Source organism: Pinus tabuliformis, chromosome 5_1 (genome assembly GCF_031772625.1).
Source record: "Pinus tabuliformis cultivar Carrire ecotype Pingquan chromosome 5_1, CPIR1, whole genome shotgun sequence".
Classification (NCBI taxonomy): Eukaryota; Viridiplantae; Streptophyta; class Pinopsida; order Pinales; family Pinaceae; genus Pinus; species Pinus tabuliformis.
The window spans coordinates 685453147-685477696 of record NC_142305.1 but is presented as its reverse complement, the minus strand read 5'-3'; the positions used below and the strand labels follow the sequence as shown (position 1 = coordinate 685477696).

General features: G+C 40.6%; 1 protein-coding gene across 1 annotated transcript in view; it reads right to left on the bottom strand.

Moving 5' to 3' along the window:
- The window catches only part of LOC149166804 (putative serine/threonine-protein kinase SIS8), a 260799-nt gene extending 236585 nt beyond the window's left edge, over window positions 1-24214 (bottom strand). The window contains exons 1-2 of the mRNA XM_089430268.1: window positions 24131-24214; window positions 22455-22892 (exon numbers count right to left, since the gene is read on the bottom strand). Coding sequence (XP_089286394.1) covers window positions 22455-22892; window positions 24131-24214 — 522 coding nt within the window. The remainder of the gene's footprint in view (window positions 1-22454; window positions 22893-24130) is intronic.
- Between the last annotated feature and the right edge of the window lie 336 nt (window positions 24215-24550).

The window sequence follows — 24550 nt, the reverse complement described above, 5'->3', positions numbered from 1 at the left end:
GACCTAATAGCTTTTCCAAGACAAGACACGAGCTCTCTTGACAGTCAGCCTTCTTCTTCGTTTATATTCCACTTCAATCTTCTTCGTGATAGTACCGAGACCTTGCCACATGCTTATGATCATCTATTGAATCCTCTTCGTGGGGAGACAAAGATTATACCGAGATCATCTCCATAGTATCTATACCCTTGATCAACCTGTGACCTTCTATAGTGGTACCGAGACTCTTCCTTCCGAATTATTGTTCCTGTGATTGGCCCTAGATCCTCTTCGTTATTCCTTCACTACCAATCTGAACTGATCTCTGCATTTTAGATAGGTCTGAACTTGTAGCCTTCACTGTACTTGATACCGAAATCTCAGAGATATGTATCAGAACTTAATTCTGTTGTTACCCATCCGAAAAACACAGGGATATACAAAGTTCTGTCCCTAGATCTCCTCGCTATCCTTACCCATCTGAATTCTCCACTGTGATTTTACATCTGAACTTTTCATTGTAACTGCCCACCGAAACTACAGAAGAATCTGAACATTTTGAACTGTGTATTATGTGAAGTGCCTTCACCCTATATATAGTGGTTTGTCTGTCATTTTAAGCTGACCTATACTTATGAATAGGTGTGTCTCCATAATGGGAAGCCGACATGAAGAGAGAGCTTTCTACTTGTCGTTGGAGGGCTATATAGACTTATATACAATAGATACATGCTCAAGAAGAGCTCTACATACAAGACATTGACTCTTTGACTCAATGATAAATCCTATGGCTCTCAATGGGACCCATTAACAAATAAAATCTCTTGCTCATGAAACCCATGAAACAAGACATTACAAAAATAATTTTATTCTCTTCTTTTCATCATTTACAAAGATCATAATTACATGTCATTATGAAGACCGAACCTAGTTACATTTTACAACACAAGAGAATGAGTAAGTTCACCCAAATCTGAACAAGTTGTAGCATGAAGATCACTAGTAGCAGTAGCAAATGCACACACTGAATCAGCCTTCCATTCAACTAAATCAACACTGAAACACTTAATCAACTTTGGCTCACCAAGTTTTGCTCTTACTCATCAAGACTTTCTCTCTCTCTCACACATAATTCTTCTCCAGACTCTCTAACTCTCTCTTTCTCAAGTTCATGCTCTCCTTTCACAACGTACAAGTAGTGAGGGGAGAAAGAATGAGGCACATATATATAGGAGGAGCAATGAATCCATGCCATAAAGGACGAGTAGCCCGAATGCCTTGAGGAATGTAACTCATGCCCATTTAGGAAATGTAACTCATGCCATTTAGGAGGTATGCAAGCCTTTGTAACTTATGCTTTTATGAGAGTGTAACATATGCATTAAAGAACGTGTAAGAGGAATCTTTTATCACATGTTTTTATGGAGTGTAAGAGAGCGTAAGAGCATTAATGAGAGTGTAAGAGGAATATGTCATGCCAATAATGAGAGTGTAAGAGAACATTATTGAGAGCCATGATTGAGTGACTTGAATTTCTTTTTAATAATAATATAATAGTATCATAAGAATAATAATAATAATATTAATGATAATATTGATGATTAAGTCGAAATTGAACTATTAGGATTGATTGATGATTAGAAGGGATTTTCCATCAACAATACTTGATTACCAATTGATGCAAGGTGATTTGCTATTTTTTGGAAGCCATACTTGAGACTTTCTATTTTTGGAATTTCTATTTTTAGAAATTCTATTTTTTGACTTTCTATTTTTAGAAATTCATCCCTGTGCTACCTAATTTTCAACACTCCCTCTCAGTTAGGGAGGAATTTCTTTCTGCAACAAAAGATCTTCGCTTTCTCTGCTCATCTTTGTTCATCTTTGCTTTGTATCATCTAGAACAATGATGTCTCACTCTAATGAAGAAGAATCATCATAGGGGAGCTCTAGCTACCACCCTATATTCACTTGGGGGGATTGCCACTTGCCAACATATGACAAGGATCTCGCACAACCAAGTCTCATCTCTGCTTGGGGGGATAACCCATATAACAAGGACCTCACACAACCAAGTCTTATCTCTGGTTGGGGGGGATGTCAAGAATCTCGCACAACCAAGACACATCTCTGCTTGGGGGGATAACCCACTTGTCAAGGATCTCGCACAACCAAGTCACATCTCTGCTTGGGGGAATAACCCACTTGACAAGGATCTCACACAACCAAGTCTCATCTCTGCTTGGGGGGATCCACTTGTCAACACATGACAAGGATCTCGCACATCCAAGCCTCATCACTGCTTGGGGGGATCCACTTGTCAACACATGACAAGGATCTCGCACAACCAAGTCTCATCTCTGCTTGGGGGGATCCACTTGTCAACACATGACAAGGATCTCACACATCCAAGGCTCAAAACTGCTTGGGGGGGTCCACTTGTCAACACATGACAAGGATCTCGCACAACCAAGTCTCATCTCTTCGTGTCGAGATCCACTTGTCAACACATGACACGGATCTCGCACATGCAAGGCTCATCATTGCTTGGGGCGATCCACTTGTCAACATATGAAAAGGATCTCACACATCAAGATCCACTTGACAAGGATCTCACACATCTAAGGCTCATCACTGCTTGGGGGATCCACTTGTCAACACATGACAAGGATCTCGCACATCCAAGGCTCATCACTGCTTGGGGGATCCACTTGTCAACACATGAAAAGGATCTTGCACATCCAAGGCTCATCACTGCTTGGGGGGATCCACTTGTCAACACATGACAAGGATCTCGCACATCTAAGGCTTATCATCCATGACCAGCCTCTCTAGGACGGGTCACATTTGTCAGTCTAAGTTGCTCTTTGAAAACCATGAACTTTCCTTTCGGCAAAGGCTTGGCAAGTATGTCAGCGATCTGGTCATCAGTCGCTATATGATGGAGTCTTACTGCTCCTCTCTGCACCGTATCCCAAATATAGTGATATTTGATATCAATATGCTTGGACTTGTCATCGAACACAGGGTTTCCTCAAGTCAAACCCCACTCTTATTATTGCAATAAATTATTGTTGTGTCCAAAACATGCTCAAACGACTCTCCAAAGAGCTTCCTCGAGCATACTGTCTCACAGCTAGCCATGCTAGCAACAATGTCCTCAACATCAGTGGTGCTGAGGACTACAGAATTTTGCTTCCTACTCATCCAAGATATCATGGCAGTCCCTAAGTTGAAGCAGCACCCAAGTGTGCTTTTTTCTATCAGTAAAGTTACCAGCGCTATCAGCATCTAAGCATCCATGTAGTCTTATATCACTAGCAGTATATTTCAATCCCAGATTAATGGTCCCATCATCCATGCAGGTATCTCAGTACATGCTTTGCAGCAATCCAATGTGCATGAGATGGTTTAATCATATATTGGCTCAGAGTATTGACCGTAAAACATATGTTTGGTCTAATGTTCACAAAGAACATCATTGCTCCAATCAGTGGACAATACTCAAAAGGATTTCTCAAATCAAGACCTACAACTTCACCACAAAGCTTCTTGAAGTTCATCTCCATCAGAATATTCATGGATTTACATTCTGTCATACCAACTATTTCAAGTAGCTTGACAACATATTTTCCTTGAGAAAGAAAAATCTCACCGAGTTTCTGCCATAATTCAAGACCCAGAAGTTGTGCCTTCATCAAATGTTATATCTCTGCTAAATTTTAGAGTGCTTTTACCAGGCACATATATTCTATAAACTTTAGAATTTCCACAATAACCAACAATCATACTTTTCTTACCAGAAGCTTCCAGCTTGGTACTCTTTTCCTTTGGCACATGAAAGTAGATAGGGAAATCAAAGATCCTTAAGTGCCCATTTTGTTATGGGTTATATGGTTCGATGGTCTCTATCTTAATTCCAGCTTCCTTGCAAAAGTCTTGAACTCTTGTCCACTTCATGTCCACTCAAGTCATGGGATGGCTCAACATTTTCCTCAATTTCGATACAAAGGACTTGGTTCTCACATTCATCAAATGTACTTGTTGATCCCAGAACAAGAGTAAGAGCAATAGTAGCAAAGTAAATAAACATAATGAAAGTATACCTAGTGACGAGGTAGGTCTTTCTTTCTTTTCTAGATGTGAGAATGGCCCCTTCATTATCCCTGCACTAGCTTCCTCTTGGAGTTTACTCTTCATGCATTATTCAGCACCCTGATGAACTTCAAGATATGTTTTTCTTGATCGCATCCTCATCGAAAAGTTAGTGAAAGAATCATTCAAATACTCATGAAGAAAGAATAACCAATGATCTATAAAGATAAATCTAAACAAGAACAGTGACACAAAGAAACAACATGACTTGAAAATGCTTATTTTTTAATGGGAATTGAACGAAGTTGTTAGCTCCCTCTTCATTCGGCTTCTATTGGTTACCACTATCCATCACTCATATGTCATTGGCAAAATAAATGCATCTTCTTGAATACCACTTGGAAAACTCCATCATAATCCACTCTAATCTCAAGTATTTCAGAAACCATCTTTCTCACATGAGGTAATGCTTTATAGTGAAGATGAGTGAACTTTCGATGCCACAATTTATATTAATGATTACTTATCATGAATCAATGCATGGATAGGTATTCCATTGATTTTATAAATATCTTCAAATCTTGATCCCAGAGTGAAGGCATGTAATAATAATTATACATATTGACTTCATTGTCTGCAATGATATTAGTTATAATCCATCTTTGATCGCTACAAAAGAGGTTAGTTTAGAAAATTATCATTCCATCTTTTGCAAAAGTCATGATTCTTACCTACAACCACTATTGTTAGTAAACTCTAATATCAAAATTACCAAAACCCATAAGATTATGACATTTCTCATATAATGTGAGAGAGTCAAAATCCCCTATCTTCAACATTCAATTTCTATCAGTTATTCTTTCATAACTTTCTATGCATTATACTTCTTTTCAAGACAATAGTTTTTTTTTACACATGCATAAATAGAAGTAAAGCTACTCTTTACTTTTGCATTCACCAACAAGTACCAAAACCACAACTATTAAACACATGCACCTTACTATCCACAAAATTACTACCATATCTTGGGTTCCTTGAAATCTTGGAAGAATGGTAGCAGTAAATTTCAAAAGTAAAAATCAGCGAAAAATGGGTTGCAAATAAAGTGGAGAGCACTTGACATTTCAGCAGATAATGGGTTGTAAATAGAGTGGATAGCAAGAGATATTTTAGCAGAAAATTAGTTGCAAATAGAATGGACAACAAGAGATATTCTATTAGAAAATGGACTGCAAATGGAGCAAACAACAAGAGATATTTTAGCAGAAAGAGAGTTGGAAATGGAGTGGACAGCAAGAGATGAGATATTTCAGCAGAAAGAGAGTCGGAAATGGAGTGGACAGCAAGAGATATTCCAGCAAAAAAAGAGCTGCAAATGGAGTTTGTTTTCACCAAAGCTCTAATACCATGTTAAAATTTTGATGTTCTATGCTGTAACAATCACTTATTACAAAACTTATTTATGTTGCAATATTAGATAAGCAATTGTAGATAGAACATAAATCAAATGCAAAAATAGAAGACAATCAAGAATACAATGAGACAAAGAATTTATATCCAATGACCAGGGAAAAACCCACAAGGGGAAAACCCAACCAGATTCTTCTTCTGTTAGAAATCAATTGTTCAGCAGAGATATAGAGTACAATGAGAGATCAAGAGAATGAGTAAGTTCACCCAAATCTAAACAAGTTGTAGCATGAAGATCATTGGTAGCAGCAACAAATGCACACATTGAATCAACCTTCCCTTCAATTGAATCAACACTGAAACACTGAATCAACCTTGGCTCACCAAGTTTTGCTCTTACTCTTCAAGACTTTCTCTCTCTCACACACACAATTCTTCTCTAGACTCTCTAACTCTCTCTTTCTCAAGTTCGTACTCTCCTTTCACAATGCACAAGTAGTGAGGGGAGAAAGAATGAGGCACATATATATAGGAGGAGCAACGAATCCATGCCATAAAGGAGGAGTAACTCGCATACCTTGAGGAGTGTAACTCATGCCCATTTAAGAAATGTAACCCATGCCATTAAGGAGGTATGCATGCCTTTGTAACTTATGCTTTTAAGAGAGTGTAACATATGCATTAAAGAGTGTAAGAGCATTAATGAGTGTAAGAGGAATATGCCATGCCAATAATGAGAGTGTAAGAGAACATTATTGAGAGTCATGATTGAGTGACTTGAATTTCTTTTTAATAATAATATAATAGTATCATAAAAATAATAATAATAATAATAATAATATTAATGATAATATTGATGATTAAATCGAAATTGAACTATTAGGATTGATTGATGATCAGAAGGGATTTTCCATCAACAATACTTGATTACCAATTGATGCAAGGTGATTTACCATTTTTGGGAAGTCATACTTGAGACTTCCTGTTTTTAGACTTTCTATTTCTAGACTTTTTGTTTCTAGAAATTCTATTTTTTAGACTTTCTATTTTTAGAAATTTTGTTTTAAGACTTTCTATTTTTAGAAATTCATCCCTGCGTTGCCAAATTTTCAACATAAGGGATTATGTGTTGGTGTAGGAGCTAAAATGTATGTATTGTGCCAGAATCAGAGAATTGGCATAAGTTGCAGCGCTGAGGTGGAAGATCAACCATCTCCTGCCAAATCAGGAGAATTTCGAAGACATTGCCAGTTTTAAAGTATGCTTACATATCCTTATCATTTTCACACAATACAATTTCTTCACATTATTTTCTCAATCTCCAAGTTTGTCTAAGAAAAAGATTTTGGATTACAGTTTGATGAATGTCGAATAATTATTTTGTTGTGACATGTGCCTCCAAGGTGAATGACTCTCACTCCAATAATGGAGAACTTGATTTTTATTATATCTCATTGATCATATGTTCAGCGTTCTACTTATCTATATGATTAACAAACAAAATCTTGAAATTGAGAATAAATGTTAGCAATCTACTATCTTCGCTAAATATTTGTCCATGCAGATTGATAACAGTGTTGAATTGAGTAGATTGGTAATGCAATGTACCCGATGTACTCCACACACATCAGTGCACTGTCATTGGAAAGTTTGATTTCATGCAAATCTCCCTGTAATGTTCCTAATTAGGAAAAACAATGATAAACAAAGCAATAGCTGACATGCATACACAAAATTCAGAAATATAAGTAAACACCCATGTGATCACCAAAAAATACCATCCAACTGAGCCATTTTATTATATATTTGGAGCAATAGTACAATGGGTATGGAAGGAGTGCACCTAGGCTTGCCTCAATGGCAAGCTAGACAAGACCCAGGTTGGAGAATACAACGCCCAGATGCTAGAATGAGTTGCCACGAAAATGCCCTGCACTACCCAAGAGGAACTACACTGTCTGCTGGAAAAGAACTGTTGAAAGACCCACTTCCGGTGCTCAAAAAATTCTGCAAAATTAGCCTCGGGCTCCTCTCAATAAACCCACCAAAACCCAGAAAGGGTTTGGTCTAGTTCTGACCTCCGAAAATTGACCCCAAATACCACGTCCTCCTCAAACTGGCTGGAAAATACGGCCTATCTGGAAATTTGCTGAAGCAACCCTCCAATCACCCCAAAAATGTTGAATTCTACTCCCCAGATGATTTCCTCAAACTCCCAATACAACCCAGCTCCCAAACTCCTCTCCTCAACCTCCCACGTGTGCCCAGAAATTAGCTCTTGCACTGGCCCTGAGTAAGAAGAATTCGTCCTGCCTTAATACAACAATCTATGGCCCAAAAACTCCTCACCCACCTTGGACTTCCCATGGACTTGCTAAGCAAATGCCACCCGAAAGATAGCTTAAATAAGTGGTATGATACCCCCTACTACGTCCTCCTGAAGCACGAAATTGGTTGAATGAATGATTGTACGATGCACCCTAAGCTCGACAATTCCTCCTCCAAAATGGCATGATTTTACCTTCCTAGGGTGGCACTCGTAGTCCACCAAAAGAAGGGTGATCTCTCCCCTTGGAAAGCTCTACGTTGAACAACACTGTGACCCAGCTAAGCAGCTCGAGCAACAAGAGAGATATTAGATTGACAAAAGACCCCAATAGTTGCTAGGCCCCTTCTATTTATAATTTTTGAGTTTCCTTCCCATGTGGGCCCCTCCATCAAGCATTTCGACCTCCTACCTTAGCAAATCAAATTTCCCTCTAAGGAAATGTGTACTTCATGTGGGTGTGGCCCCCACATCCCACAAACAAAAATATTTTCGGCCTCCATCTCCTAAGTCTTAGTCCAAAATTTCGTGGGTCCCATAATAAACAAAATTGCCAAAATTGTGAAAGTAAATTCATGGAAATTATTCTAGGAAGGGACATTACAGTCCTCCCCTCCCAAATGTTGCTTGTCCCCAAGCAACTATAGCGCTAGATGTTGAAGTATGTGCTCACCCTCCCAAGTGGCATCCTCATCCGGTAAATTTCTCCAGCGTACCAAATATTCCCTGATGGTTCTGCTCCTCAGCTTCCTTTCTCTAGTCTCCAAAATGGCCTCCGACTCTAACACAAGATGCCCCTCATCATCTAGTGGAGGTAACTCTGTGGCTGCTGTCACCTGCTGTCCCAACACGTTTTTTGTTCCAACCAAGGTGCAAGTTCAAACCCCAAGTCCAACACAAGGGCTAAATATTATCCTCTTTGGAGGCATATTTAGAAGCTTCAAAAATGTGGAGGTGGTGGCTCACGGGAATGGCGATGTAATCTTTGCAGTAATTCGTACAAGGGCTCCTACCCAAGAGTGAAGACACATCTTTTGCATGGAGGAGGACAGGGCATTGCAGGTTGCACAAAATCAATAGAGCCATTGGCGAGGAGGGCATATCAAAGAGAGCAAGATGAGGCGGATCAAATTAAAAGAAGGCATGAAGAGCTTAGTCAAGCTACTCCTCAAGCTCCAGCAAACATTGAGCCAAGGATTGTACTTGAAGCAAGGAAAAGGAGAGCCACTCAACAACATGAACAACCACCATCCAGAAATACCAAAGGGGCATCCGCTTCAGTTCAAGATGGCAAAATTGCTAAATTGGTGAATGTGCAAGCGAGAGAAGAAGTTGATACTAGAGTGGCTAGGTGCATCTATGCATGTGGTATCCCATTCAATGTTGTTTTCTCTCCTTACTAGCAAGTTATGATAAGGGAAATTAACAAAGCTCCTCAAGGGTACAAGGGGCCCAACTATAAGAAAGTCAGAACTCAGCTTCTCAAAAATGAGAAAGAGCTTGCGGAGGATATCTTATCACCAATTCGTTCTTCTTGGGGTAGCTTTGGGGTTACTATAGTCTTAGATGGATGGACAGATACAAGGCACAGACCATTGATAAATATGATTGCCACTTCACCCAAATGAGCAACGTTAAGGCAGAAGACTACTCAGGAGAGGTAAAAGATGCACAGTTCATTGTTGATGTTATTATAAAATCTATTGAACAAATAGGACCTAATAGGGTGGTGCAAGTTATCACAAATAATGCACCAGTTTGCAAATTTGCATGTTTAATTATTAAGGGGAGGTATGACCACATCTTTTGGACACCCTACATTGTCCATAACTTGAATCTAATCTTAGAGGAGATCGACAATAAAGTTCCATGGATAAAGGAAATCACAAGGGAAGCAAGGGAGATTGTTAAATTCATCACCATCCACCACCAATCTCAAGCAATATTTTGAGAGTACTCCAAATTGGAGTTGTTAAAAGTTGTCTTGACAAGACATGCCTCAAACTTCTTAACGTTGCGCTGCCTTGTTGAGGTTAAGAAGGCATTAGTTTCTATGGTGGTAAGTCAACTTTGGGTTGAGTGGAGACAACCAGATTCAGAGCAGGGATATATGGTGCGTAGATTGTGCCTTGATGAGGATTGGTGGAGCAAGATATATTTCTTGCTAAAGTTCACAACCCTTGCATTTGAGCTTCTTCGGAATGTTGACACTGACCAACCTTTCTTAGGAGAGGTATATGATGGCATGGATTCCATGGTTGAGAAAACTATGGAAATAATTTCACAAGAGTCTCCATAGAGTTTATTTGTTGATGATTATTTTGTTGATTTAGTCAAGAAAATCATTGTTGATAGGTGGAACAATTTCAACACTCCATTGCACACTTTAGCACATGCCTTGAACCCCAAATTTTATGATGAGGAGCTTATTGCTCAAAGCAATGGGAAGAGGAAGGCACCCCATAAGGATATAGAGGTGGCTAATGGGGTGAAAAAATCCCTTATGAGAATGTTTCTAGTTCATCTACACAAGGAGGTGAAGGAAAAATTTGTCAGTTTTGCTGCAGGATTAGATGATTATTCAGATATATCAGCTTTGGAGGAGAGAAGCACCATGAATCCAGTTAAGTGGTGGATTTGTCATGGAGCAAATGGTCTACATTTGCAAAACCTTTCCATTCGTGTTCTTTCACAAGTGGCAATCTATTCATCAACAAAAAGGATACAATGTTCCTAATTAGGAAAAATAGTGATATGCAAAGAAACAGCAAAATTACACCACAAAAAGTTTCAAACTTTAGCATGCACTCACGAAAAACCAAAGATGTAGAAGGAGCTGAGCCATTTTATTATAAACTAGAGCAAGAGTACAATATATGGAAGGAATGCACCTAGGCTTGCCTCAAAGGCAAGCGGAGCAAAGCCCAAGTGAATAAATATGAAGCCCAGATGCTATTATTAACTGCCCAAGTACTACTATGCGATGTCCCAGCGATTCTGCACTATCTGCTGAAAAGATATAGCTGGAAACCCCTCCTTTGCTGCTCAGAAAATTCTACAAAATTACCTCCAAGCTCCTCAAGCAAAACCCACCAAAACCCAAAAAGGGTTTGGCCTAATCCCAACCTCTGAAAATCGACCCCCAAAGGCCCTACGCTCTCCATTAGCTGCTAAAATATGTTGCCTGTCAATGCACCAGCAAACCTTCCCAAAAACACTCCAAAAAGGTTGCAATCAACTCCACAAATATTATCCTTATTACTCCTAACAAGAACTAGGCTCAATGAGCAGCTCCTCACTCCCACGTGTGCCCAGTGACACCCTTCTGCGCAGGCCCAGGCGCAGCAAACTCACTCCATAAAGTAGTTGTCTCCTTTGGCTCCCAAACTCCCCAAAAAACCTGCAAAATACCTGAGCTTCCTTCTCCTAATTTCCTCTGGCAATTGGTCCCCGAAAGAGCACTGAATTGACTCCCCTTGAGCCTCTCCTACGTCCTCCTGGAATACGCACTGCCTGGGAAAATACTAAGTGTAAGTGCTGGAAAATTCACTGTAAGTCTCCTCCGGATAGGTGTGAAAGAACCTCTCTAGGGTGGCACTCGAAGTCCCCCGAAGAAAGGGTGAGTTCTCCGCTTGGAAAACTCGTGCTGAACAGCAAGTGACCCGACTAAGTAGCTCGAGCAACTAAGTTAAGTTTGATATGCCAAAAGATGCAAATGAAGTTGAGCTCCCTCCTTTTATAATTTCGTGGGCCTTCCTTCCCACGTGGGCCCCTCCACCAAGCAAATCGAATTCCCTCCTAAGCATTTCGAACCATAGGCTAAGTGAAGTGTGTTTTTCATTGTGTGGGTGGCCCCCACATTCCACTATCAAAATAATATGACTTCCTTTTAACTCCTAAGTCCTTTACCAAAAATGAGTGGGTCCCATAGCCTCCAAAATTGTTCTCAAAATTGGGGAATTAATTTTGTTCCAAAATAATTTAGGAAGGGACATTACAGTCCTCCCCTCCCAAATGTTGCTTGTCCCCAAGCAACTTCAGCGTTGGATGCTCCAGTATGTGCTCACCCTCCCAAGTGGCATCCTCATCTGGCAAACTCTTCCAATGCACCAAATACTCCCTGATCGTTCTGCTCCTTAACTTCCTCTCCCTAGTCTCCAGAATGGCTTCCGGTTCCAAAACCAGATGCCCCTCATCATCAAGCGGAGGCAACTCCGCAGTTGTTGTAACCTGCTACCCCAACACCCTCTTGAGGCATGAAACATGGAAAATGTTGTGGATCTTGCTCCCTGGTGGTAGCTCCATCTTTTGTTATGGAAAAGTTCCACAAACGTACTTGGGAGAAGGAGCTAGGAAGAAAGAAAAATTACTATATTGAAGTGTTTAATCCCACTCATGATCATCAACCAAAAGCATACATAGAGGCCAATATCTCTTGGAGAGCCAAAATTCTTATTGCTCAGTTAAGGACTAATTCTCATCAACTCCGTTGTGAAACAGGGCACTGGAAAAGGCCAAAGGAAGTGTGGGAGGAAAGGGTATGCATTTTTTGTTCTTCCGGAAAAGTGGAAACAGAAAAACATTTCATTTTAGAATGTGAGGCCTTCAAAGACAACAGGGAAAGTTATGCAGATACGCTGGCCGCTAGCTCTTGGGATAATCTATTTAACGAGGGGTTTGTCGAGAAGATGGGAGCATTTATTGTGAAGCTTCACAAAAAAAGGGCCGAATACATCAAGCAGATGAAGAAGCAATCTGTCCCATAGGCTATCTTTAGCCTCGTGGACGTTAAAATAATTTCTTTCTTTCTTTCTTTCTTGTATGCTACCTCTCCAACTCTCCTGATCACCCTGTATGGCCCATAAAAACGTGGTTGCAGCTTCTCGGCCCCTTTTGTTTCAATGTCGACTGCCTGTATGGCTGCAATCGCAGGAACACCAAGTCCCCCTCCTCAAAGTGCCTCTCAACCCGATGTCTATCAGCATACAACTTTTGTTGATTCTGAGTTGTCAGCAAATTATCCTTGAGAGCCTTGAGGATGTCTTGGCTCTCTAGGATCCAATCTTTGGCCTTTGGGGCCCGGTTGTCTCCAAAAACAATGTCAGCAAAAGACAAAGCATCATAACCATATAAAGCACGGAAAGGTGACATACCGATGGACATATGATGGGTGGTGTTGTAGCAATACTCCCCTAAGTGTAGCCATCGAATCCATGCCCTTTGTTGCCCGGTCACATAGTTCTTGAGATAGCCCTCTAGCCACTTGTTCACCCTCTCCGTCTGGTCGTCTATCTGTGGGTTGTGTTACCACTCAAACCAACAAGGGACCTAAAAGGGGTTCCTAAGAGGGCAACTGCTAGGTTAAGGGCAACGGTGGAGGCTTAGCCCACTGTCACCACAGCTAAGTCTCCCTGCTCTTTACAGACTTTCACTAATGGGAGGAGTCCCAATAGTGTAGGGATCACTTGTAAAGTATATGTCAATGGATAGGTGGAAAGTGACCTTGGAAACCCTTTCCCAAGGATGGAGTGAAGAATGGAACTTGCTTGCTCTTTAAGCAAGGGACTTGATCCTCCAAGGGTAAGGGGTGAGGATTGGAGGGTTGAGGGAGAAGGAATAGGCTTATAAACAAGGTTCTCAATCCCTATAATCCTTGGGAAACTTGGATTCCCAAATGGTCCTTGACAAATAATCTTTATTGAGAAGTGGGACCACACGAGGCCAAGTGGACCCAACCCAGGCTCGGGGATGGAATGTAGCAACCAATGATGTTCCTATCCTGGACAAGGTGAAAGGAAAGGACCAAACAAGAATATTTACTTCAAAAGGTTGAATTGATCATGTTGAGGTCTAGCCTTGGGGATGCCTAGGCAAAATTCGATCCTAGGGTTAGGGCTTCGGATTTCCAGATATTCCACTATTAGAATTACCTCAAATTTCGAGGAGAGGGAGGGGACCCACCAGTGCAGTAGCCTGTAGGAGATAAAAGTTTTTCCTTGGGTCAATTCCTGGGAAATTGATGCCCTAGGTGACCTTTGAGGGCTAAACCTGGGAAAAAGTTGTAAAAGGTGAAAAAGGTGAAGGACATGACCACCTTTTTTAGGGATCAGTGCCTAATTCACTTGGGAATGTGGAGTCAAGGATGATGATGAGTAAGAACTTGGTTTCTTGATCAAGGAGGCCCAGAAAGTCAACTTCATTTAATGTTGAGAGAAAGAAAAAAAAAGCGACCTTCAAGCATTTATACTAGCTTATCGAGACAAATAATCTCTAGGACATTTCATTCATATAACATTGGCCCATACATTAAATTAGCTAAAACATGCTTAATTCCACATTTCAATTATGCAGCAACTAGCCCTAATTTTAACAGTAAAGAATAACAACGTCAAAATTTACTTACAACATTATAGAATATATCCAAACAGCATTTCATTTGCAAGACAAAGCTCCAAGACAAGAAAAATAGCCCAAATCCATACGTCAAAATTCATCCATCTCCAAAAAATATCCTCCAAGGAAAAAATGCAAAGTTCTCTATGATTAGAGAGATCCCAAGTCAAGTGATGATCCAAATGAATGTATCTAACATCAATATATAGCCTCCTAAGGAGTTCGAATTATCTTATGGGCCTACATAAGCCCCTAATGATAAAATAATGTGTGAACAAAACCCCTATTGGTGACAAGCCCACCAAAGTGTAAAAATAAGCCTCACAAGGGACCAAATAATAATATGTACATGTCGTGGGGCCCTCCAAAGGCCTAATAATGTCTTTAAGTGCCATACTGAGGAATAAATTCCTCGGAATATGATGGACAAGGGGGTGGCCCCTTGTTCTCCAAGTAGTAGACCTATGGTGCTCCCAATGGGTCTAAGGGCACATAAATGACCCCATGGGTCTCCATATGAATCGGAGATGCCTGTAGATCCTCTGCAAGGGTTCGAGTGGTGGAATGAATGTTGTCATGACATCGTACAAGTCCTGGGACACCTGTCAAGTGTGTGGGGCTCCTGTGGGAGCCTGCTGGGCATAATGTACCAAGCATATAATCATCATCCCAAAAGCTAGAATCTCTGAGCATCCATGAAGATCCATGGAGTGTTGTCTGTTGTTGTGGAGGCCCATGGCTTTCTATGCACACATTACATGTGTCAATGTAGACCTCTGGGCGTTAGGATCTCGTATAGGGAAACCAAACCCAAATGGAACCCCCCTGTAATCCTACATGAGATCCAATGCGTCCCCTAGGCTTCCTGCACAACCAGTCATTAAAATAATTGGGTAAAATAGTTTACAAACCATGGATAACAACGTGGGCACTTCATAATGGCATGCCCTTCCGTAGCGGGCTTTGGCATGTGCTAATGTGTCCAAGCTCCAAAGGGGGTTAACCAAGTACCTTATTAGGTGGTTTCAACCCTTAAAGGGGATAGTATGTCCAAGGTACATCCCTCTAATGGGGGTAGAAAGTGATAAATAAGTGGAATGGAGTAGGGAATGAGAGGGGCAATCCTGGGCCACATATTGGGGCATAGGGGTAGCTAGATAAGGGGAAGCCCACACCTAGGTATGTAATGTGTAGGAGGGAGAAATCGTGGTACATGAGGTGCCCCGACCTTGATTTTTCCACCCTTCTTTATATGCCTTTTGCCTTTTATGAATTTTTTTTAATTAACTGCTCGGGGCTCAAAGGACAAGAGCATGATGTGTAAGATATAGCAGTGATTACCCCTTTTGGTAGGGCGGTTTATTGCCCTCTAGGGGTTGGGACAATCATGGGTTTCTGAATGATAAAGGAGGCTCATCTAGGGCCTATGGAACCAGGGTGATGGCCATGGATTGGGGTAGAGCTCATGCATTGGCTTTTGCCCACGTGCTAATTATTTTGTCTCGGCCATATTTTGCATTTTGTGGTACAATTTCCTGTTAAATGTGGCCAATTATGCTTTTTTCTTTTTCTTTTAATTGCTTCAACCTCTGGGGCATCATTCTAGGCCTGACCCAAGGTGGGGACAAGGGGATAGGGAGGCTAGCCCTATGTGGACCCAAAATGGAAATGTGGACCCAGGTGGGAGAAATGATGAATGAGGTATAGTGAGTGGAAAGGGAGTAATATATGCGGGTAAAGGAGCAAGACCACGCACCCAAAGTCGAGGTTTCCCAAGTAGTATCACCCTAGAACCAAATGGTCAATAAAGGAGATCCCACAGGACTAAGATCCAAGGGTAACAACCAAAAGAGATCAAGGGGACAAGAGCACAAACTAAGCCCACCCTTTCTGCCAAATCCCCCCATCAATCCATACCCAGAAGTATCCATGATAAGTAAACCCAATACTCAATTACCAAATGACAAGACATACCTTTAGATTCAGGAGGCCCACCTTCAAACATACGATCAATATAAGTGGGTGAGGGACCACATGGCTAGCTCAGGTGGCAGAGAAATGGCACAACGAGCTAGTAGGAGGCTGCAAGGGGCTGCTAACTGCCGACTAGGGCTCATCATGGAGAAAAATTTCTCCTGGGGATATCACCCACGAAGTGGTGGGTAACAGGTTGTAACTAGTGCTCGGGGTGAGCTCAATACCCACTAGCCTGAAGAGCTCCTGCCAGAATCCTCCCATAAATCGGTTGTCCCTGTCGCTGACTATGGTCTTAGGGAGTCCATGCAAGTGGAAGACCTCCCTAAAGAACAACTCTGCCACCTGAGAGGCTGAGTACCATGTCAGAATGGCAAAGAAATGGGCATACTTGGTCAGCCAGTCGACCACCACATAGATACAATCCTTGCCCTGCACTGCTGGAAGCCCTGTGATGAAATCCATAGAGATACTCTCCCATTTCCCCTCTGGAATGGGGAGAGGCTGCAACAACCCAGCTGGATGAGTCAACTCCCCCTTGTTCCTCTGACAGGCCTCACACTCCTGCACATACCGCAAAACGTCCCCCTTGAGGCCCTTCCATGTGAAGCGCTCTCTCACTGCCATGTACGTCTTCCTGAACCCCTGATGCCCTGACAATGGAGAATCATGGGTTGCATGAAGTATCCGCTCCCTCAACAGTGAGCCCGGAACCAAGAATATGTGCCCCTTGTAGTAGATAATCTCAGCCATCACTCGATAGCGCTCATCTGTGTGAATGCCCTCCAAGATCTCACATGCCCGCCGATCCTTGGAGTACTCTACTAACAACTGCGCCTTCCAGTCATGGCAAATGCTCATGAGTGAAAGCCCTGCTGGTCTCTTGGATAGTGCATCGGCTACCACATTGTGCTTCCCCCGCACATACTCAATATCAAAATCATAGGCCTGCACCTTGTTGACCCACCTCTGTTGCCTGTCATTGAGGCCCTGTTGCCCCATGAAGTGGCGAAGACTGTTGTGATCTATCTTCACCCGAAACCAATTGCCCACCAAGTATTGCTGGAACTTGGCCAACGCATGCATGATGGCCAGCATCTCCTTGTCGTATATAGAATACGACCGCTCAAGGGGTAAAAGCTTTCGGCTCTCAAAAGCAATGGGGTGCCCACCTTGGGAAAAAACTGTCCTAATCCCCTCACCTGATGCATCACACTCCAACGTGAATAGCTGCGTGAAATCTGGGAAATTAGGAAAAACAATGATATGCAAAGCAAATAGCAAAATTACACCACAGAAAGTTTCAAACTTTAGCACGCACCCATGAAAAACCAAAAATGTAGAAGCAGTTGAGCCATTTTATTATAAACTGGAGCAAGAGTACAATATATGGAAGGAATGCACCTGGTCTTGCCTCAAAGGCAAGCGGAGCAAAGCCTAGGTGAATAAATATAAAGCCCGGATGCTGTTATCAACTGCCCAAGTACTGCTCTGCGCTGCCCCAGCGATTATGCATTGTCTGCTGCAAAGATATAGCAGGAAACCACTCCTCTGGTGCTCAGAAATTCTGCAAAATTACCTCCAAGCTCCTCAAGCAAAACTCACCAAAAGCCAGAAATGGTTTGGCCTAATCCCGACCTCCGAAAATCAACCCCCAACGGCCCTATGCTCTCCACTGGCTGCTGAAATAAGTTGCCTGTCAATGCACCAGCAAACCTCCCCAAAAACACTCCAAAAAGGCTGCAATCAACTCCACAAATATTATCCTTATTTCTCCCGGCAAGTTCCAGCCTCAATGAGCAAGCTCCTCACTCCCACATGTGCCCAGTGACACCCTTTTGCACAAGCCCAGGGGCAGCAAATTCACTCCAAAAAGTAGTTGTCTCCTCTAGCTCCCAAACTCCCTAAAAATATTGCAAAAGACCTAAGCTTCCTTCTCCTAATTTCCTCCGGCAATTGTTCCCTGAAAGAACACTGAATTTACTCCCCTTGAGCCTCTCCTGCGTCCTCCTGGAATACGCACTACCTAAGCAAGTACTAAGTGTAAGTGCTGGAAAATTCACTGCAAGTCTCTTCCAGATAAGAAGTGAAAGAACCTCTCTAGGGTGGCACTCAAAGTCCCCCAAAGAAAGGGTGAGTTCTCCGCTTGGAAAACTCGTGTTGAACAGCGAGTGACCCGGCTAAGTAGCTCGAGCAACTAAGTTAAGCTTGATATGCCAAAAGATGCAAATGAAGTTGGCTTCACTCCTTTTATAATTCCATGGGCCTTCCTTCCCATGTGGGCCCCTCGACCAAGCAAATTGAATTCCCTCCTAAGCATTTCGATCCATAGGCTAAGCGAAGTGTGTTTTTCATTGTGTGGGTGGCCCCCACACTCCACTATCAAAATAATATGACTTCCTTTTAACTCTTAAGTCTCCACTGTTGAGCATGCTTCTGCTTCTACTTTTTATGAGGATTATGATGATGAGGATTAGTCCTTTGCCTTTATAGTACTTGCAGCTTCATAGTCTTTATTGTACTTGCAGCCTCATATATATAATAAAGGCTGATTTTGAGATTTGGATATATAATAAACGCTGATTTTGGATATTCCGATATTGCTATTTTCATTAAGTGATCATTCATGAGTAAATGTGATGTAAATTTAGAAACTTATAGTTTATGCATTGACAAAGGATAATTTAATCATAATTTTTAAACTTTAAATTTAATAAATTATAATGTATCATGTATGCTTTATGATTGCACATAACATTTCTTAAATGTCCTAACATTATATATATATATATATATATATATCGTGTTTGCCCATTTCCAAAATTTGGGGGGGGTCACGTTTCGTACCCGTGCCTGTTTCGGAAACTCGTACCTGTTTCTCCATATCGTGCATTTTAGAGTCTAAAAAACATTGTTTTCCAGCTGCTATAAGTTCAATTTTTTTTGCTGAAAATTTTGTAGGCAATGTATCCACCAGGATTTGATCCCTTGAGCTTAGCAAATCAATTTCCAGCGTGCTGGAAATTGCATTTTGTTGTTGGTAATAGGCTTTGCAGTGACCCTAAAGGATCTATGTAACATCTCCTAGCCTCCGCACCCCTAGATCTTTAATCTAGAGTGCTAAGGCATTGTTTGGGTGGCCTTTTTCAAGGGGGTTTGCAACTGACCCTGCGTTTTCCTACAGATTTTAGAGTCTGCAGTCACAGAACAGGGTGCACAATGACAAAACAAACCCCTTTAACCACAACTTTAGTCACATAAATAACTATAAATTTTGTTCTTACAATTTAAGTCCACTCATTTTGACTACTTGCATTGATATATTTTTCGAATTTGTATCAGATCTTGCTGATTACAAGTATTTCCTGTATATTTTACACAATAAATGAGCAGGAAAACAAACAATTAACTCCTCCACTTCATCCATAGACCCCATTTAAGGCATTGATCCTCATTTGGTTGGGTGGAGTCCTCCCATAGCCTTTAAGGAGGTAGTTGGGCTTAATGAGTGGGGATTTGGGTCAAGGTGACAGTGGGCCCTCATCCTATGTGCGCCAAACATAGCAGATTGTTAGAACCTTAGCAAACCACTAAATTGCTACGTAACAGGTCCAACATGGAGTCGTGTTTAATATATATATATATATATATATATATATATCATTGTTTTAAAAAACAGCTGAGTCGACTCCGACTTGGCGGAGTCGGACCGAGCCAATGCCTGGCCGGGTTGGCACGGTGGCTGAAAAGGAACGGCTGGCCGGGTTGTTACCAAGCCAGTCATTGACTCGGTCAACTCGGTAACAACTCAGCCGACTCAGTTATGACTCGATCGACTCAGTAACAACTCAGCCGGCTAGGCTCTTTGACAAAAATCCTAAAGCACAATCGTCAAAAGTTGTTCCACCTCCTGCATATCAATGGTTGGGTTGTTGTTGACTGCATATTTATAACCCTAAAGTAATCTATCACTATGAGAAAGTTTTGAAAATTACAAGGCCAAAGTATGGTTATCCTAGTGGCATAAATTAGAAAACTAAAACAATGCATTGAGCCATACAATGTTTTTAAAAAGGCAAACGTTCTGGAAATGGACTAATAAATACATATTTACCTCTGATTGTTCTGGAGCTTGACCAGAATTAAATCAAGGGTTTTGAGATTTCATTAGGGGCAGAGAATTGGTATTATTGTTGTTGTAGTCTAGTGATTGTCCTTAGGCTGAGGTAGAAAAGAATCCTGGCATTGGTGGCTAAGTATGAACTTTGTATTGGATAGTGCACTGGGTGCCAGTTTGATATAATGGATATATTCATGAGCCTACTTTGATCATATGTTGTTTTCTCTCTATATTCTAAAGCTTTGTGTTTGGAAACATGAATGAAAATCTTTAAAATTATGTTTTTATAAAAAATATATATATATATATATATATATATATATATATAATATATTTTTTACAATGACCGAGTCATTGAAATCAAACCGGCTGAGCCGATACCGAGTCAGAGTCGACCTTTGGTCGTTTCCGAATCGGAGTTGGAGTCGACCCTATGTTGTCTTCTCTCTATATTCTAAAGCTTTGTGTTTGGGAACATGAATGAAAATATTTAAAATTATGTTTTTATAAAAAAAATATATTTAATGTATTTTTTACAACGACCGAGTCATTCAAATCAAACCAGCTGAGTCGATAGAGTCGACCCTCAGTCGTTTCCGAGTCGGAGTCAGAGTTTTAAAACATTGATATATATATGTGTGTGTGTGTTCCAAAAAAAGTCAAGAAATCATGGGTAACAATTGTGATTTATCAAGCATTTTGCAAAAAAAAAAATCACACATTTTTTCCAAAACATCATCAAGTCGCAAAACTAAAATCTCTTTAAGAGTTTTGCTCATTTTGGCTTTCTGTTTGCACATTGGGGGACATAGAAGAGTGTTCACTGTGATTTGAGGGGGAAAACTTGATGTTTAATTAGTGGCAATGAATTTTTTTTATGGTGTTAATTTATATTTAATTGAAAATTGAATATTGAAAAAAAAAAAATTAATGCTTGCCTATTTTTTTTCCAAGTCGCTCTAACCTTACCCAATTTTTTTCCCAATTCCAGTTTTTTGGCCCCAGTCAAATTCTTCCCAGGTGCAATTTTTCGAAAAGGTACAGAATTCTGTCCACAGTTGAAAAATGCAGTACATGACTGAAAAACTGTCCACATGATCCTGCCCACAACTGAAAATCTCAGCCCACTTGAGAAATCTGAAAAATGCAGTCCACAATTGGAAAACTCAACAGACAGGAAAAAAAACTCTGACCACTTGACAAGAAACTTTGATCACATAACAACTCATTGCCCGAACATGAAAATTGCTCAATACATTGCCCAATGTGAAATTTGAATTCAAAAAAGAAGAGATGGAAAATAAATGGTTTGACTATGTTTGAATGCTATGGGAAGAATCTCTCTCTCTCTCACACACACAGACAAACATTTTTGTCTAGTTTTTGGAAGGGTACAGCTGGCTGCACCCCCTAGGATTGTTCTCCTAAGTCCTAACCATGCAGTACATCTGGGCACATCACATTTGTCCCCGGGGATATTCCATCCCAAGTTTGGGTGTATCCATGGTATGTATATCCTACTATGAAAAAAGGAAACCCTTTTATTCTCCCACATTAGTAGATTCCAGCTCAATTTTACTTCAAAATTCAATTTTTAAGATTTATGTTTTACCACGATGGAGGAATATCTCCTCAGTTGGCAATAATTCATACTTAGGAAGTGCTGAATGTTAAGGCAAATTTCAGAGAAAGTTCCAGGTTGACGCATTTTATGATGCAATTCAAGATGTTGTGCCACGGATTTACAACATTGTAGATTAAGGGATACAGGATAGCCAGTGAACAAAATGGACAACATGAGGGAGACACAAGCAAAGAATAGGAACTTTACTTCAAACATTGTTACTTACCTATTTTTCCATTCAATATGCTGTGGTGTATAGATTTAGTTTTATTCAATTGACAATAATGGTAGTTGAGAAGGAATCTTCCTATAAAAGTAATGTTTGACCTTCATATGAGATGAAACTCAAAGGTATGTATAAAAGATAAATCATTCTTTTGCAACACTTAGGAACTGCAAAGTACAGATAGAAACTTAACTTTTCCTACCATGGTGAAGCGAGAAGAATTGTACAAAAAATTAAAGTTTAGCGATCTCATGACTGTCATTACCTAAATTCTAGATTTAGCTCACAGAAAATACATGTTACTAACCTTGAACAGCAATGCCCGATGCCTAGCTAGACCCACTTTCAAGCGGCCTAGAGGTAGCACTTTGTTCTGAAGTGTAGCTCTCAGATCCTCACTTGCAGATCTCCACTGTTTCAGCATTTTATCAGGATCCCCAACTGGTCCTCCCATAGAATCACTAACGAGGTCAGCAAGTTTTTGGACTAACCCACTTTTGAGAAAGCCTCGTGAACCAGCCTTGGACTTAACAGCCAATTCCAAAGCCTTGTTTTCTAGCTTCACCAAGTCTGGATCAATTGCTCTATTGACTAAAACAGTCTCCCAACTAATATTATCTGAGACAGGTGTTCCTTGAAGATCAACCAGAGAGGGCATCTTATCTGATGTAGAGTCAGACACTACACCATACAAGTCATAGAAACCGTCCACCACCTTGTCATCATAGTTCAATGCACTGTAATACTGTAAAAGTATAAACAGAAACAGCAAGTGTGAGAATAGTCAACAAGCACATCAAATGAAACTTCAATGCACATCGTAGTCAAAGAAAGATTTCACAGTGAAGGAAAAACCTATTAAATGTTAGAATACATTAATAACTGAATATGAGATGTATATCCCAGGTTGATGGTAGTAACTAGATAGCATGGAAACTTCAGAGAATAAAAGTCCGAAATTACCTTAAGGTTATGGGGGCTAGGAGAGCTTCCAAACACTCTTAAGTTAGTAAGTATTCCAAACAAGAACTACTTTAGAATCTATTAAACTCAAGTACATCCCAATTCATGATAAAGAATAAAACAAATTCTTTAACAAGGATCATTAAATTCATTTAATCAACAAATAAGAAAATGGATGCTCTGAAGTGTCCATATAGAATGAAGGGCAACCATAATATCCTGAGAATTACAACCTAATTTGCAAAACGTGAAAATTCAGCTCATATAGCAAACTCATACAATATGAGAAATGGCATAGCTACAAAATACTAAGCCAGGTTAATAACTGAGAAGTAATCTTGAAGGAATATGCATGGAAATCTTACTGTCTGTAGTTTTATTACGTATAGAATGACACAAGAAATATAAAAGGCATCAAAGAAATTGAATGTCCAAAAAGTAGCACTTCTTGCAGTCAAATCAATACATGGGGGGTTTTCAGATAGAGAATATAACTAATGTTAGATCTAAAGTTATTTCCCTCCCAGGGCATTACTGCTTTTGGGCTTAGTGGAGCTCACACAACCCTCAGGATGCAACCTTTCATGCTTGGCATAAGGCAGCATGGGGACATTTAAATGGCCCCTCAGCTGCTATAGCTTCCATTTTGGCAATTGTGCAAGAAGAGATTAATCCAAGCACTGGACAGGATGTTTCCTCCTAAGGGCCTGTAGAAGCTTATATAAAAAAAACTACAGAAGTTGATGAAATCCCTTATGATGAGCCTCCCATGAATACTTAAAATTATGAATATTAGTCGCTTAAGATAATCTTAAAAAGCACACACTGTTAGGGTATTTTGTGGGCCATATGCCACTAAAGGTTGTGATCAAAATCTATGCCAATGAGGGCCTGGGGACTCCATGGATGGCTCTGCCTAGCCATCTATACCTTCACTAAGGGCCTTTTTCAGTTTTCCTTTGAGGATGAAAAGCATTGTCATGAAGTGATATCCCATGGCCCTTGGATGTGTCAGAGCACCTCAGTTGCTTTGTGGAATGGGGCAAGAAGAGTTTCCAATAAAACGTATTGTCCAGCCTTGTTGGAAGACCCAAGACTCCCCATACAGTTCTGGCCTTTTCTTGAGCAAATCTCCACCCCAATTGGTAATATTATATGCCATAAGTTAGCTCAATTTTTTAACAGAAACCCTCAAAATAGGTTTTGTCTTTGGGTTGACATTTCAAAAGATCTAAAATTTGTGTACATTGAGGAGGGTGGGTAGAGTTATCCAACAGCAAAAGTGATGCATCAATCTCCACAACACCTACTCTATATGCCAAAGTCTCCACCAAAAGATAAAATATTGCCCTCGTGAAATCAGGACTCCACCCCCAGACACTAGAACAACAAATCAGATCTTGCAACAAACAAACAATCACAAATGAACCAAAATTATTG